The sequence below is a fragment of the Phodopus roborovskii genome, unplaced genomic scaffold (genome assembly GCF_943737965.1).
Source record: "Phodopus roborovskii unplaced genomic scaffold, PHOROB, whole genome shotgun sequence".
Classification (NCBI taxonomy): Eukaryota; Metazoa; Chordata; class Mammalia; order Rodentia; family Cricetidae; genus Phodopus; species Phodopus roborovskii.
The window spans coordinates 71098074-71115053 of NW_026126418.1; the positions used below are offsets into that span (position 1 = coordinate 71098074).

Below are 16980 nucleotides of genomic sequence, written 5' to 3' on the forward strand. Positions count from 1 at the left end.
ACCGTGATGGGTGAAGGATGCTCCGGAAGCTGTACTCCCTCCTTTGCTGTGGTGACCTGAGGTAAGAAGGCACCTCACCTTTGAGTCCATGGACTGTGGACTGTTCCAAGGACTACGAATACTGAGTGCACATACACAGGGTAACCCAACAAAGGGTATGCACAGATGGAGGAAACTGCAGGCCCTGACAGCCACTCCTGATCCCTCTGGTACTTGGCTGACAAACCCAGAGTTCAAGGGCAATCCACCATTTGTGATGGCCTTTCTGGCTAGGCCATGTGGCTTGCCAGTGATAGAGGGTACTCACCAAGGGCGGAGCCTGGTGAGGGCTCTGCTGAGGGGGAAGAGGGGACCTCTGCTCCACTGAGAAAGGTGTGGTCAGCAGGCCAGCTCCCAGAACTGTTCAATGTGTTCCTGGCACTCCTGCCTACACCCTGTGTGTGGTCTGCAGAGCACGTGACCGAGTGGTTCCTGTCAAGAACCTGTAAGAGCAGGACTACTTGAAGTCACAGGAGGCTCCAGAAGTAAAGCAGGGCTGTCCAGGCAGAGCTGGGGTCTGGCCACTTCAGGGTTGTTCCCTGCTCTTTGGCTCCCCTCCCACCCACACCCTCATGCCCCTCACAGCACTGCTCCCCAGGGTCTGTCTACTGTCTGTCATGGCAAGGCCCTCTGCCTGGGATGCTATACCTGGCAGGCTCCACTTTTCCACAGGGTTCAGCTTAGCCTTATATGGCTCTTTCCTCTTCTCTCTCCACAGGGAGCTGTGTGACCTACCGGACTTTCTGAGCCACTTCCACCATTCCCAGAAGTGGCAGGAGGCACCTTTCTTATCTTTACTGCAGAGAGGCAAGTCTATTTATGTTTCCCGTGTGTCTCTCCCAGCAGGCTGTGCCACCCCAGTAGAGGCTCTGTCAGTTGGTGGCTAGCCATGACCTCAGTGTCTAGGCACACATGTGTAGAATGTCACAGATACATACTCACCTTAGTGTGCTGCTACCTGTCACCAGCCTGCAGCAACATAAAGCTACAAGAAAACCACCTGCACTCCAGGGTCCTCCTGGGAGACCCCTAGCCCCCTTCCTAACCCCTACCCCCACATCTTAGACCAGTATCCCCCAATCTCTTCTGAAAAAAAAAAAAAAAAGTGAGAGAGACACACCACACTTTTTTTCACTTTGCACAAAAATGTATTTCTGTGACACCCCAAAGTACAGACATTTCCCCAGACCCCAGGTGGTAAAGCAACGGGCTATGAACTCTGCTATGGCCTGGCCACTGCCAGAAGGGCCCAGGAAAGGAGGGACTAAGGTTGCCCAAGTACTACGTGGGGGAAGCACATGGTTAAGCCCTCTAACCTGGCTGGGGAGACTGTTTTCTCAGGAGAGGTTAGCTACCTCTCCTGAGTTCTGTCGACAGCTGGACCCCTTCTGCCTGGAGGCAGACATGCCAGGCTAGAAAAATCAAACAACAGGCCCAGGGGAGAAAGGGCAGAAAAAGCCACAGCATAAGCTGCCTCTGGGGTCAGCTTTGCCCCTTGTGAGAGCACAGGCCTCCTCCCTCAGTGGCCAGCCCTGTGTCAATAAGAAGCAAAGCTAAGACACAGCTCGGGAGTGTGAGAGATGCCTAGAGAGCGGCCTGTCACTGTGCCTGGAACACAATACAGCAGCTTCTCAGGGACAGCCTGAATGGGCTGGAGGGACAGAGGACTGTCCCAGTGCTGGTCTGGAGGTGGCTGCCCGCTGTCACTGTTAAGGGCTGTAGTAGGGCCCTCCCGCCTTGTAATATCTTCTGGGCAGGGGATGGGCTCAGCTCTGCTGGTGGGAGTACCTGGGCACTGGGGAGCTGTGGGCAGAGGACTACAGAAAAAGGAGCAAGACCCTGGTCCTGGAAGGTGCCAGCTGCCAGAGCTGGGGTGGGTTGGGGCATGTTTGGCAGAAGGGGCAGTGGACTTGCCCCTCAGTTCTGACCATCTCTGGGCTGGAGCCTTCAAAAGCCTGGGGCCTGAGGGAGACTTGAGGCAGCCTCCATAGCAGCATGGCCAAGGGCAGGCCTGGCAAGAGAACAACGGGCCAATACAACCCTGCTTCTCCAGGGCCCTCTGGACAGGAGCTGCATAGCCTGAGGCCTGGCAACATCTTACTTTGTGGCCCCAGATGGCTCACAGCCTGGAGCACCAAGGCTTCTGGGAGACTCAGTAGGGCTGGTCTTAATCCCCAAGTCCTATCAGCTTCACCTGGGAGCCCAGACAGCACACTCAGGCAGGCATCAGGGGTGTTGAGCAGCCTGGTAAGGGCCAGCTCCTCCAATAGACAGAATCCAGGCCAGGGTCTGAGCTCACTGGGAAGGGCATGGACACTCACAGCATTAGAGGCAAGGCTGGCTGGGGCAGGAGTGAACATGGTAGCAATGAAAGCTTTGGAGGCGGGCTAAGAGTGGCAAGGAGTTGCAAAGACTCAGGAGAAGTCATACACGCAAAACTTCACACTTCCTAACCAAAAAAATAATATATAATATATATATATATCACTAACATTAAGGAAAAGCGTTGGCTGTGCAAAAGTCCTCAAGGTCTCTTCTTCCTGTGGGAGGCTCCGGAAGGGACCTGCCCACTGGGCCTCCAGCGCTTCCTCCCGTCCTGTGGTCCGAGCTGTGTGGCCATGGGTGGAGGCCTCTATCTGGACGTGTCCATGTTCTCCTCTCTATAGTTACTGCAGTGATCAATCACCTTGCTGGATACAACAGGGGAGGGCAGTAGAGGGTGGTTAAGGAGAGCTGCTCTTCCAGGGGCCCCGCTCAGGCCCCGCAGCTGCCTAGCAAACCTTGACAGACTTGAATGGTGTCAGTGGCTGGCAGAACACCTGGGAAATAGTGCCTGTGGCCATGAACACTGCCATTGCCCTCCACTTGAGAAAAGAGTCCTATAAGCAACCGGGCCTGAGCTCCCAAACCTACTGTTGCCCTCTTCACCATTTGCCCTGCATACCAGTCCACTCTCTCAGCACAAGTCCACTAGGGGGCCCCAAATAAGCACTGGTCTGGAGATCTGCACAGGCAGCATGCTGGCTCCAGGCCTTAGTGCCCCAGGTCACCCTGCTCCTTGAGCAAACTGTCACTACTGATGTTGTTCCTTCGAACTTGCCTGCTGAACAGGAAGTCTCTGGGTTTGAGGGTTTGCTGCAGCCTCAACTTGTTAAAAGGCTGCATCAAGGCCTTTTGAGAAGGAAATGCCCAAGGCCATTCATTCATTGATGCAAGAAGAACCTTCTGGCTCAGACACATCTCAGGCCTCAGGGTGCCGAGAAAGCTGACAAGTCCCACCTAGTGACTGACAAGTCCCACCTAGTGACTGGCAAGTCCTAGGATCCTTGTTTGACATGGATAGCCCCAGCCCACTGGTAAGAAATCTACAGGTGAGGCCTGTTCAGTTCTAACACTTTCCAGGGAGCTAGTCTGTCGGTTAATACTAAAACAGCATCTGCACCAAAAATAATGGCAGAGGCAGCTGATGCCTCCAGCCCAGAAGGGCATATTCTGGGGGTGGCGGTGGGGAGTTGCCTGAGCCTCAGGCTATTATGTGCTCAGAATTATAGTAAAGGACTACCCTCCCAACTAGAATGGATCAGGAGAGAGGAAGGCCAATCCAAGGGATACTAACATGTGGTGTGGCATCTTTTGTGTATACACTGGAGGGACAATCAGGCTTGATGCTTAAAACTCAGTAATGAATCCTATGGATACAGAAGCCCAGTGAGGGTTCTGGCATACCCCAACCCTCACACTGATGTGTGTGTGTGTGTGTGTGTGTGTGTGTGTGTGTGTGCACGTGGAAGCATGCTACATATGGGGATGGGGCCTTGCACATGCTAGGCAGGTGCTGTACTACTGAGCTTCATTCTAGGCCATTGAAGGGCACTTTCCCTGGTGACCCTCACACTTGCATTCGGATACACTAACACTGTGCACATGTGGCTGGCCTCTAGAATATGCCTCACCACACTGAGTTCGTTTTCACTGGAATAACGGTGGTCAAAGATAATGCAGAATTCTTGCTAGGGCCGAGCTAGCTCTCAAGGGGAATCAAAGGAAGCCCACCGAGCGGTTGAGAGCAGATACGTTCTGCTGACAGTCGACCTCTTGTCTGTCATGGGTGAATGACAGAGGACCCTGATGGAGAACCATTCATCCCTGAGTGGCCCCTGCAAGGTTCTGCCACTCCCCTTGCTTTCCACATCAAGGTACCCAGATAGAAACACAAGTTTGCCTCTTACCGGGCCATCTCCTTGGTTTCCTGCCGTGCAGTGGGCATCTTGACCAAGTTCCTCAGCAGGGGCATCCCACCTTCTTTGATCAGCAGGGGGCAGTACTTGTCAGCTACAAGACAGGAGCAGGTAGCTGAGCATGGGTGGCCTTCTACCAGTCTGTGCCCCAGACACCCACCATGTTTCTAGAACTGCTCTGCAGTGGCTGCCTGGGAAGGACACCACTGGAAGCAAGGACAAGCCAAGGCCACCCAGTTTCCTGGGTCCACCTGGATGGGAAAATGGGCAAGCCTTGGGAAAGACACTTTCCTATTGTGGTCCAAAGTTGTTTCAATTTTCCCAGAATTTGTCCTATGGAAAATATCACGCTCAAAGCATGATGCCTCTCTATTTATATCATGACACAGGTTCCCAGGGAGTTCTGGAAAAGGAGTCCCCAGGCAGAAGCTTGCATTATGATACTGTTAGTAAGAGAGCCCCCAGGACTAACAATCCAGGGTAGAAGCACAGGTGTCCTTTTGCCCTGCAGGTGGCAAAAAGACTGCAAAGTTTACTCACAAGCAGGATGGCAAGTGTGAAGAAAGGCACATTGGTACAGGCCCGGTTGCCCTGCTGGTGCAGTGGGACTAGCCATCACACTGGCATGCCACTAATGCCAAAGTGCAGAGGCCTGCTCTATGTGTCCTCTCCTGCATGCCAGCTCCCTGTGGACATGCTGTGTTCAGCTGAGTGAATGTCTGAACTAAGAGAGGGGAGGCACTCACGGTAGACAGACACAAGGTTGTATAGGGCCCATGTGGCCCAGTGCTGACTGACTGGAGAGATGCCCTGAGGAAGGAGGCGGAGAATCGGTTCAAAGGACCTGGAGGGAGAGAGACCGCTGTTACCCTCAGATCAAGATCAGGGAGGATGTGAGCCTTTTTTCCTCCCTGAGCTCTCCTCCCTGCAAGGTCCTAAGGGCAGCATGGGCAAGCCTGTGGGATGCCAGGGCCCCTGCTGCAGGCTCTGCCTAGGAACTCACTCTAGAAAAGATCATCGTAATAGAGGGAAAAGGGCAGAAAGCTGGGGGTCTCCTCGACCCCTGAGAGGCAGACTGTGGTGAGGACAGGAAAAACCCTGAGAATCACCCACAGTGATTCTAGGCCAGGCTGGAGTTCCAGCTCACAAACCAAAAAAATCATATCAACAAAGCCTCAGAGGGGCCCTGAGGATTACCAATCTGTCCCTCAGAGGGGCCCTGAGACTTACCATACTGTCCCTCAGAGGGGCCCTGAGACTTACCATCCTGTCCCTCACAGGGCCCCTGAGACTTACCATCCTGTCCCTCACAGGGCCCCTGAGACTTACCATCCTGTCCCTCACAGGGCCCCTGAGATTCAGCAACCTGTCCCTCAGAGGGGCCCTGAGACTCAGTGTCCTGTCGTAAGAGGGGCCCCAAGAATCAGCATCTTGTCTCCCAGTGACCTGGGGCCTAAGCAATGCTGTACACCTTAATCTATCCTTCAAATAAGCATTTAACTTTTAATGACCAGCAGCACACACAGCACACACACAGGAAGAGTGATTGTAATCCACTTACAGTACAGTGACAATTAAAGCCAGCCTGATGGAGGCATGACTACGGGACACACAGGTGTTAGTTAATAAGTGGGAAACGTGCCCATCATACACTACATCCTACGGTGAGTGAGAACACATGACTTTAGAGGACAGGACCACGGCACTCTGGAACAAGCAGTTTTTGACTCTCCATGCTGTGTACCTTCCCATCTCAAACCTGTAGTTGATATTTCTTCGGGAGTTGATGTCCCAGCTCTGGATGGCCGCCCACATACGTTCCTCCACCTCTGACCTCTGGGGTTCACAGACACCCCAGGCCTCGGGCCCATCGAACATGATGTGGGACAGGACACCACAGGCATTGTAAGACACCTCAATGCCGTCAGCCTTGCTTTCCAGCAGGTTGCTACCAGGAGGAAGAAGGAAAAATCCATCATGCACTCACAGATGATAACCTAGATACCCAATGCCAGAAGCACTATTACTATGAATTTGCTGGTTCAGCCTCCTGAGCCCTAGGATTACAAGTGTGTACTACTGGGGCTCAGCTGTAAATGACTTGGGTTTTTTTTTTTTTTTTTTTTTTTTTGATCTCATACAGTTCAACCTGGCCTGGAACTTGCTATGTTACCAAGATTCCTGCTTTGTCTCCAAGATTCCTGCTTTGTCCCCCAAATGCTGGGATTATAAGCTTGTGCTATCATATCCAGTCACTTGTTATTCACAAAGTCCTTCAAAAATGGATGTGACATTACTGCCATCCGTGGCATGGTGAAAGAATAAGAAAGCACGTAGGGGGTTGAAAAATGGCCTAGAGGTTAAGAGCACAAACTGCTCTTTCAGAGACTGGAGCTAGGTTCCCAGCACACATGGCGGCTTGCAACTGCCTGTACCCTGCAGCTCCAGGAAGACCCAAAGCCTCTGGCCTTTATGGGCCACTGCACTCATGGGCACATACCCATCCCTCACACACACATAATTAAAAACAAATCGACTGAAAACCAAAACCACATTATAGACAGCAGTTATCAATAACAGAAACTTAGATTGAGTGCAGTTGTAGCCAGACATAGGCTACACACTACTTTTTAGAGTACCCTGACAGCTGAGGAAGCACCAACCTGAACACGCTGATGAACTGGGAGGTCATCAGCTGAGGCCGCAGCTCCTTCACCTCTGCCACATTCCCCAAGAGTCCTAGCATGTTCCGGTGTAGCTCCTGCTTCTCTGGGAACTCCTGGGTAACAAGAGCCAGAAAGACCTTCGTACTCCATCATTTACTGTCTGATATTGTTACCCTGAAGTCTTTGTGGGCACCTGCCTGAATGGCTCTTCTAGACACAAGAAATACAGTAGGATGACTTCCTAGTGCTCCCATGACTCTGGGACAAGCGTGGCTCCATTTGCCATAGCTCAGAAGAGTCCTGGGGAGCCCCTTGGAAGCTAGAGCAAGAAACAGAGACCTACCTAATGGGCAGAACTGTATTTAGTTAGCAGGGAAGGGTCTGTAGGCAGTTGGAGCAGAGTGCTGTGAAAAAAGGCAGGTTCACTGGCAGAAGGGATCTCAAAAGGCCCAGCTGGGTGGCATAGCTTGGGAGCAGGGGTGGGGGAGGGGGATACGCAGCCCCAGACACTTCTCTTAGGGGCAAACACTATATGTGTGGCCCTGAACTGCTTATGCCCTGTGCGTCCAAACCTTGTATGGGATGGCACCTGCTGGATATCAATCAGCCTGTGGGATAGGTGGGAGCTTGGCCAATGCCTACCTTGAGACAGTCGAGAAAAAGCTTCATGCCATTGAAGTTGAGAAACATCTCGCAGTTGTCGGGTGTCTCATCTGTGATGTTCCATAGGGCACTCCAGGAGAACTCCATGACCTGGTCACACTGTGGGGGAAGCAAAGCTCAATTGTGTTCTCCTGAGGACACACAGCCAGCCCTGGCACAGAAGACTCTGGGGTGAGGGCAGAGTGTATGAGGCTCTCCTTACCGTCTTGTCCAGCAGCTTCTTCTGGATCAGCTTCAACATGGTCTGTAGGAGAAAGGCTGTCTGAGGTCAGGGCTCCAACAGCCCAGGAGCTCAGCAGAGAGTGGGCTGTCCCAGATGACACAGCCTCACGGCATCCAATGTTAGTTTTTCTGGAGGCTGCTTGAAGGTGGTCAAGAACATACATAGCCCAATCCTCCCCTGCTATGGGCTGTACTTCCCCAGGGACAAAGTGAGGGTGGCAACTGATCCATCTCTCCTCCACCCCACCCCAGGGTCGACCCTACACCTTTCCCCTACCCCTTATCCCTCGGCCCAGATCTCCAGAGGCCTCACTCACAGAGGACAGGATGACATGGGTAGGCAGGCACACGTACCACAACGAAGCCCATCTTGCCCACGGCCTCCTTGTGGTCATTGTCCACCTGGCAGACCAGGGCATTACACAAGTGCACAGCAATGCGCTGGATTGACTCATCCTGCCGGGTGGGGCTGAGGATGCTAAGCAGAAGTTCATTCACACGTCGGTACTGGAACTCCAGCTCTTCGGGGATGCTGAAGTTGCAAAGGGTCAGACAGCAGTTCCGCTGCACCTGGGCCAGGTTGGGAGGCAAGCAGAGAGCATTTAGGCACAGCTTTGTAACGAGGCTCCAGGTGGTGGCCACCCGGAGCTGGGGAGGCCCTCTGGAGAAGTAAGTTACCAGTCTTTTTTTGTTTGAAGATTTTTGAGATAGAGATGGGGGATCTTATATAAACCAGGTTGAATTCAAATTCACTATGTAGTCAGGGCTTCAACTCCTACCCTTCCTGCTTTAGCCTCCCAAGACCTGGGATTACAAGTGTACCACCAGGCTCAGCTAAGCCTCGCTGCCTGGTTCTTTATGTTTATTAAGATTATTCTAAAAAAGCATTTAAAAACATGAAATTTTGTAGCATATATAATTGTTAAAAAAAAAAAAAAAAAAAAAGAAAAGAAAAACGTAACCATTACCTGTGCCAAGAACCAACACTGCCAATAGCCAAAGACCCTTTCTGATTCTAAGACTCTTCCTACCCTTCCCAGGGAGCCATCCATAGTCCTCGTCAGGACTGCTTACAAGGTCAAGTGCTGTTACATGCAGCTGAAATGTACTTATTTTCATTGCAGCATAGTATTCTCTCATGACATCTCAGTTTATCTGTCAATTCTCCTACTAAAAATCTTTGGCCACTGTGCATAATGTATTATACATGCTTTCTGATGTCGGTAACACAGCTGCACTGGGGTACACATGCTTGGGGGATTTCTGCTCTTTATGTTCTTGACAGGGTCTTATGGAGTCCAGGCTGGCTTCGAACACAGCTGAAGATGGCACTGAATTTCTGGTCCTCTTGCCTCCACCAGGCCTGGCTTCCTTGTGGACTTTCTGGATCACAAAGTCTAAGTGTACATGTATTCATGGTGCTAGATAATGCAATGCCAGGCTGTTTTCCAGGTGGCTGTGTTGGATTCCCACCTGCAGTGAACAGGCGTCTGGCCACTCCCCTTCTTGGTTGCTCTTTCCCAGCTGGCACATTTATGGTGATTGCTGATCACCATTTAATCTTATTTCCTTCCTTATTAAACATACTAGATTTTAAAATTTATTTATGTGTGTAAGTGTTTTGCCTGCACCGTGCCTTGTACTCAAGGAGGTCAGAAGGTGTTGGAGCCCTGGGACTGGAGTTACAGCCAATTGCAAGCTGCCAGATGAATGCTGGAAACTGAACCCATGTCCTCTGCAAGCGTAACAAGTGTTTTTAACTACCGAGCCATATATCTAGCTCTGTTCCCTTCCTTATTTAATATTGACATTCACCATGTTTTATTGATCACTCTTTAAAGAGTATGGCCCCTTAGTCAACATCTTGGAGTTTCCCCCCATTTTATCAGACACACACGCATGAACACAGATACTTTTTTACAGTGATGGGAATTGAACCCCAAGCTCCATCACTGAGTTACACACCTGGCCCAAAGTATTATAATGTGAGAGAAGGTTTATCTTAAAGCTCCTTTTTTCTTTTTGAAAATTTTTATTTGTTTGAGATAGGGTTTCTCTGTGTAGTCCTACCTGTCCTGAAACCCACTCTGTAGATCAGGTCGGCCTTGAACTCAGAGAGGCAGTACCCTGCTTCTGCCCTGGCCTTACTTTAAAGTTTAAAGGTAACCCTGTACAATATTTATATGCTACAGCCTGTGCAGAAAGCTACTAGTGTCCAGCAGGCCCAGCACTTAGGAGGTAGAGGCAGGTGGAACTCTGTGAGTTCAAGGCCAGCCTTGTCTACAGAGTGAGTTCCAAGACAACCAGAGTAACCCTGTCATACACACACACACACAGAAAAGGTAGTGTCCTAGCTCCTTTGTTTCCTTGATTTCAATTTTATGAATGTGGATGATTTGCTAGCATGTTTGTCTGTATATCACATGCATACAGTGCCCAAGAAGGCCAGAGGAGGGTGCTGCATACCCTGGTACTGGAGGACAGATGGTTGTGAGATAAGGGATTTGAACCTAGGTCCTCTGCAATATCAGCCAGTGCTCTTAATTGCTGAACCATCATTCCATGCCCCATTTTCTTTCTTTTTTTTTTTTTTCCTTTCTCCTTCTTCTGATTTTCGAGACAGACTGGCCATGAGTTCCCAGAGATTCACCTGCCTCCTCTGTCTCCTGAGTGCTGGGATGCCCCGGTGATTTTCCTTTTGAGACAGGGTTTTACTCTGTAGCCCAGACCCCAATCCTTTCCTCAGCCTCCATCACAAGCAAGAGCCTCATTCCCCACATTTCCCCTCTTTTGTTTGAGCCAAGTCTTCAAAGCAGAAATTGTGTGTGGGTCTGGAGAGCTGGTTCAGCAGTTAAGAACACTGGTTGCTCTCCTAGAGGACCTGGATTCAATTCCCTACACCCTCAAGGCAGTTCATACCTGTCTATAACTCCAGGTCCAGGGCTTCTGACACACTCACACAGACATACATGCAGGCAAAACATCAATGAACATTAATAATAATAATTAAAAAGATTTATAAAATTGTCTGCACATTCACACCCTGTAGAGGTGAGCATCTACATCATACAAACAACTGCAGCATGGTGCGCATGGCCTATTTACTAAATTCTCATGCACAGAGTAAAATTCAGAATAAGGGATATCAGTGGAAAGCTATAAGTGTGTCTTTGTATCTGTAATTGTTTTATGGTGAATATTCTTGTATTACACAGTTATAGGGACAGAGGGGCAGAGGAAATGGCACATCTGAAACTCAGAAAGCAGAGGTGGGGTGGCTATGGCAGTGGGCTGCAGTTGAGGCCAGCTTCTGGGGTCCTTATGTGCCAGGGACAGGTTTCAGGGACAGCAGCCATGCCAGGGGAACTGGCAAAGGCCGCTTAAGTTCAGGTAAGACTGGCGGACATGCATGTCTGGGACCCTGGGCAGCAGAAGGGGCTACTGGGCCAAAGCATGCAGCCACAGTAGATGGGGGCTCACCGTCACCTCCTGGTAGGATTCCATGCCGTTCAAAACGACCTGGATGACCTGCCGGCGTAGCTTGATACTCTGCTCTGAGCGGTACTCGGAATTGGTCAGGTAGAAGAGCGCAGCACTGCCAGTCACCTGAATGTTCTTGTCATACTTGTGGCACTTGAGGGCTGTGATGACCAGCTGTGTGAAGACAGGGTAGGGGCTGGGGCCAGAAGTACTGCCAGAGCGAGGCAAGGACACCGTGGCTCCTCTAGGAAAGGCTGATCCCAGCCCCGCACTCCTGGGTAAATGTGGGGGAGAACAGGACCTAGGGCAGGGCCTGAACAAGTTGGCAGGGAAGTCAGGCACTGCCAAAGACGGGGAGGCTGGCAAGGCAAGTCTGCCTATGCCCCTGGGATCAGGAGTGGGTGCAAAGAGACAAAGGAGGAGGGCAGGGCTCTCTGAGAACCTGAGGGCTTGGGGTCTGAGCTGACCTTCAGGGCCCGCAGAAGCTGGTTGCAGCGTTCAATGCGTGCAATGTCAAACAGCAAGTTGATGGCCCTGGAAGTGATCTCAGGTCGGTGCTCTGTGTAGGCCTCGATGGCATTCAGCACCTGCTCTTCATTTTTATCACCGCTTACCTAGTGATGGGGCAAGTTCAGAATGACCCAAAAGAGGCCAGGTAGTGGGATGCCCAGACTCAATAGTGCCCCAGTACCCGGCCACTTTTCTTCCTCCCACACCGCCACCTCTTACTTTGTAGGCTGGAATGTGTGTGAGGCGACACAGGGAGGTCTCAAAGAGCCCAAGGAACTGCAGAGGCCTCTTCAGAGCCCGGAAAGGCATGATGCTGCTCTTGGAAGGTTCAATGCTGGGAACAGAGCATGCCAGAGTCAGCAGCCTGGTCAGACCTTCCAGGGCTCCCCCATCGATGGAGAAACAAGGGCTTCAAGCCTCATCTTGCCCCTGCCCAACTCACTAAGTAGCTACGACTGACACTGAACTCCTGATCCTCCTACCCCCACCTTCCAAGTGCTAGGATTATAGGCACATGCTACCATGCCTGTTTTATGCTGTGTTGGGATGGAGCCCTGGGCTTTGTACATGGTAGGCAAATACTCTACTACCTGATACATTCCCAGCCCCCACTTCTTGATGGAAAGGTGGGAAGGACACAGTGTAGAAGAACACGGGATGAGAACTGCTACCACTGCCACTTTTGAGAGGTTTTACCTGCCATTCTAACAGGAACACCTTTCACTAACAGGCACAGATAAGCTCCTCTGACAATGCCACTAACATGGCTAAGGGAGGGTGTGAGGCCAATTATAGTGGCTGGGTTGGAATTAGATCTCAGCACCAGTCTAGAGGCACACATCAGTCATGGCAGCACCCAGTGAGCAGCAGTGCAACTGCGCTGTCCCTGCCTTACCGCATGCCGCGCCACTTGTTTCCCAGGCACACCACTTTAGGCCCACAAGCCTTGTGCATGCTGATCCATGCTACAATTGTGATCTGTTCAACACTCAGAACGGTATAAGGCAGTCCAAGCGTGTGCATTTCCCAGGCCAGTGCCCAGAATGACTTTTCTATCTCTACCAGCTCGCACGGGCCACAGTGGGCAGGGCCTGACTTGCTTCTTTATTTATGCTAGTTTATTCAAAGTGTGTGTATGAGTACTTGTGTATGCTGGCACGTGAGCACTCATATGGAGGAAATCATCAGACAGTTTGTAGATCTGGGTTCCATGGACAGAACTCAGGTCATCAGGTTTGGGGTCAAGCACCTTTACACGCTGAGTTATCTTGCAGGCCCTTGACTTAAAAAAAAAAAAAATTGATTATTTATTTTAATTTTATGGGTATGGGTGTTTCTCCTGCATCTATGTTGTACTCTGTGTGCCCAGTGCCTGCAGAGGCCAAAAGAGGATGTCAAGTCCCTTGGAAGTAGACTTATACAGACAGGCTGTGAGCCATCATGGGGATGCTGGGACTCAAACCCAGGTCCTCTGGAGGAGCAACAGATGCTCTAAACTGCTAAGCCATCCATCTCTCTAGCTACCCCAGCCCCTTTTTGAAGCGATGTAGCCCTAGCTGGCCTTGAATTCACAGAGATGAGCCTTCTCTGTCTCTGTGCACTGGGATTAAAGGTGTGCATCACCATGCTGAACTCTCGGACTTGCTTATCTCTAGCACCCAGCACAGCACATGGCACAGGGTGCTCAGTCAGGGCTTGGTAAATGATATCCTCTCAGCAGCCACAGCTGGGTACCCACCTAGTCTGACCTGCCTCCTCATCCATCTTGGAGATGCTGCAGTTCTCTAGGATCATGTGGCCAGAGATGTCCAGGGACATCAGGTTCCCCAGCTTCTGCACCAAGAGGCTGAGCACCTTCCGTGTCAGCTTGAATTTGTAGTAGCTGGAGAGGCGGTCTCGGGAGATGTCTAGGTGGCTGGAAGACAGGCAAGGGCCACAGGTCAGGGTCTGGTTCCTCCAAGCCACAGCAGGGGAGTGGCCACTACTGCCACAACTTCCCCCACGGAATTCTGGGGGAAAGCCCTGCTGGGACTTAGGGGCCTTAAATCGCCGTCATCCAGCTAGAGTATATGGTCTATGGAGAAGGCTCTGTCCCTCTGCTTCATGCAAGGGTTCCCTCTCTCTCCCATACTTCTCTCCCACTTCTACCCTCCCCTCCTGTCAAATGCTGAGTGAGCAGCTCACCGAAGCTTGTGCAGCTGGGCGATGACACGGATGTGCTCATCTGATAGGTCCATGTTGTAGAGCACAAGGGACATCAGACTGTCTTTCCACTGTGTTAGGAAGGTAGCATCGCTTGTCTGGATGCCTGAGAGGTCCAAGGCAGCCAGTGAGTTGAGTGGCCGGAGCAGCGACTCCACAGGGACACCATCAATCATGCGGCCCAGGTTGAGGAAGCGCAGGCGGCTGAAGCCTTCGAAGGTGAAGTCCTTAACCAGCACCTGGCAGGTGGGGTTGACGAGACACTCGTCCTCACAGCCCCCTGGGTTGTCCTCCTCATAGAAGATGTTGGCACAGCCGAAGAGGCTCAAGGACACCAGACTGTGGCTGAAGCTCCGCAGCGTCTGCAGGCTCTTGGCAGATAGCTTCTCGCAGTTGGTCAGGTATAGTTCCACCAGGTCCTGGAGTAGCACAGCAGCCTCAGCTCCTCTGCCCACCCTATGCCATCCCAGGCCTGGCTTCTGGGCAGGGGCAGGGTCTGCACAGTAGGGAGAGTGACCTCACCTGCTTTCGAATGGCCTCCAGGTCCTGGTCCTGTACCAGGTCCTCACGGAGGTGGATCCGAGAGAGGCGAGTGCTGCGGGGGTCTGAGAAGAGGCTGAAGAAGGTGTCATGGGGCTCAAAGGTGCAGGCAGCACTGACCATCTCCACATACCTGGGAGAGAAGCAAGCCTAGCTCAGGGAGTACCTAGGAGTTTGGACTGCCTTCTTTCTGAGTCCACATCAAGTGCCTGAGGGCTTAGGAGATCACCCAACAGCCAGCTTAGGTCCTCTCTTCATAGAACCTGCTTAGAGATTCTGACTACACCATATGCTTCAGGAGACAGGAATCAAACGGTGACCTCAGGGTGACCACCTGGGACAAAAGGGGCCTCTTATCATCATCAGCAGCAAGTCCCAAGCACTCGTCAGCAGCCTAACATGAACCTATACACACAGCACGTGTGCCTCCTCTTCACAGGCACAGCCCATCACCAGATCTGCCCTACCTCAGCCACAGCCCTACCACGGTCCAGATATGCCTTTTCTTAGTAGCCTTCTGGCATCTTATCAGCCCCTTCCAGGGCAGGCGAATTCAGTAAGATGGTTTTGAGCTTACAGCTGGGTGCTAGGCAGAGTAAGCCTTCAGTGTAACCCTACTTAGCAGGACACCAGTTTATGCTAAATCCTGGGCTAGGGGCTTGGAGAAATGGCTCAGGTGTTAAGAGCACTTGTTCTTAGGGACTGGAAGGAGTGGAGGAAGGAAGACTCGGGTCAGAATGTAACATATGAGAAAATAATTTTTTTTTTAAAGAGTACTTGTTCTTGCAGAGGACTGGTATCCAGCACATACATGGTGGCCCCTTTAAAAAAGAAGAGCCAAGAGAGGGAGGGAGGGACAGAGAGGGAACTGGGATCCATATGTAAAATGAGAAAAAAGAAAAAAAAAAAAAAAAGAGCCAGGCATGGTACAGAACATCTCAAAGGCCAGCATTTGGGTGGCAGAGGCAGGCAAATCTCTGAGTTTGAGACCAGCCTGGTCCATAGAGTAAGTTCGAGGCCAGAAGAGGCTATACAGAGAAATCCTGTTTGGCTCAAATGCTCTCAGCTGGGAAACTCCCACATAACTCTAGATGTCAGTCTTGTCACCTGGGAAACATCATTCTGAGCTCAGTCCTCAGGACCCTTGTGGCTATGAACTCTCTGATCACAACCACTATACACCCCAGCGTTCAGGGAGTGTACACACATTGTGCTGTAGGCCCCAAGCAAGGGGGAGGGGCACCAGGAGGCTACATAAAGATCATCTGGGTGATTCAGTCTCTGCATAGGTCTGTTGTTCTGGTCTTAATACACATGTAAACACACATGTCCATGTGCATTTAGTTCAGAAGTCCAGGCACAGGTGTGAGCACACACACAGGGTAACACAATGCTCTGATTTACATGGGGATTTTAAACTAACTCATCCCTAAACACACACATGCTGCTTCACACACATGTTCTCTCTGTGCTGTATAATCCTACATGTATATACCCATTCCTTTAAGTGTCCTACCTGTACACATACTAATGCATATGCAACCATACCTCTATGGTAACATACATGCATCAGTATTGCCCCTACAGTACTGTCACACTCACAGCCACCTCCCCTTGCGGGGGTTTGAACATACAGTCAGGATTTTCAGCTCACACTTTACCCCCCACATTCGGCTCCAACCCTGCCCCAGTCCGGCGGGAGTCCCTTGCTCACTCATTGACCAGCTGGTCACAGATTTCACTGGGCAAGAAGATGTCTGGACGAAGCCGCATGGTATCCTTGTCCAGCAGGTAGCCCAGGGTGCAATCAAGATTCCGGAGACAGAAGTCAGTGCAGAGGGCCATCAGGGACTCAGGTGTGTCGGATGCCATATTGGGAGAAGGCAGGTGGCCACTCTAGGGCAACTATGAACTCCCAACACTCACAAGATCATTGGCAGAGCCACAGCCTGGAAAGGAGAGAAGGAGAAAAGAAGGCAAATGAACTGCGGATAAGAGCTTGTGTCTACTCTTTGTGTGGGGAGGAGGGAAGCTCCATCTACCACATTCAAATGCTCACCTTAAAAGGCTTTGCAAAAGCAGGAATATCAGGAGTTCCAGACCCCTAACCCTAATCCTAACCACAAAAGCAGAATGTATGCAGTCATAGAAGGTATTCATGTAACACTGGGCCATGCTACCTGAAGAAACCAATTATGCAGATTACAACACAGTCCATGGAATGTGCAGCTGCAAAAGGCAACTCTACACAGACAGACAGAGACTAGTGTCTGGGGGGAAATGGGAGCGACTGCTCCTGGAGATGGGGTTTTCTTTGGGAGTGATGACAGAGATGGGTGCACACTGTGATCACACCACAAACCACAGAACTGGATACTTTAAATGGCTGGAATACATGGCCTGTGAATTACACTCAAATT

The 16980-nt window shown here is 51.1% G+C and overlaps 1 protein-coding gene across 7 annotated transcripts in view; it reads right to left on the bottom strand.

The window, feature by feature from the left end:
- Window positions 1–2478: 2478 nt before the first annotated feature.
- The window catches only part of Zer1 (zyg-11 related cell cycle regulator), a 39346-nt gene continuing 24844 nt past the window's right edge, over window positions 2479–16980 (bottom strand). For 4 of the 7 annotated variants that reach the window (XM_051185066.1, XM_051185068.1, XM_051185065.1 and 1 more), the window contains exons 2-16: window positions 16275–16509; window positions 14543–14693; window positions 14003–14439; window positions 13557–13733; window positions 12038–12152; window positions 11776–11922; window positions 11309–11482; window positions 8183–8398; window positions 7809–7850; window positions 7586–7705; window positions 6941–7056; window positions 6022–6225; window positions 5024–5121; window positions 4269–4371; window positions 2479–2729 (exon numbers count right to left, since the gene is read on the bottom strand). In XM_051185066.1, the coding sequence (XP_051041023.1) occupies window positions 2672–2729; window positions 4269–4371; window positions 5024–5121; window positions 6022–6225; window positions 6941–7056; window positions 7586–7705; window positions 7809–7850; window positions 8183–8398; window positions 11309–11482; window positions 11776–11922; window positions 12038–12152; window positions 13557–13733; window positions 14003–14439; window positions 14543–14693; window positions 16275–16432 (2316 nt within the window). In that variant the 5' untranslated portion in view covers window positions 16433–16509 and the 3' untranslated portion in view covers window positions 2479–2671. The remainder of the gene's footprint in view (window positions 2730–4268; window positions 4372–5023; window positions 5122–6021; window positions 6226–6940; window positions 7057–7585; window positions 7706–7808; window positions 7851–8182; window positions 8399–11308; window positions 11483–11775; window positions 11923–12037; window positions 12153–13556; window positions 13734–14002; window positions 14440–14542; window positions 14694–16274; window positions 16510–16980) is intronic. The other 3 variants (XM_051185071.1, XM_051185069.1, XM_051185070.1) reach the window with 3 other exon arrangements.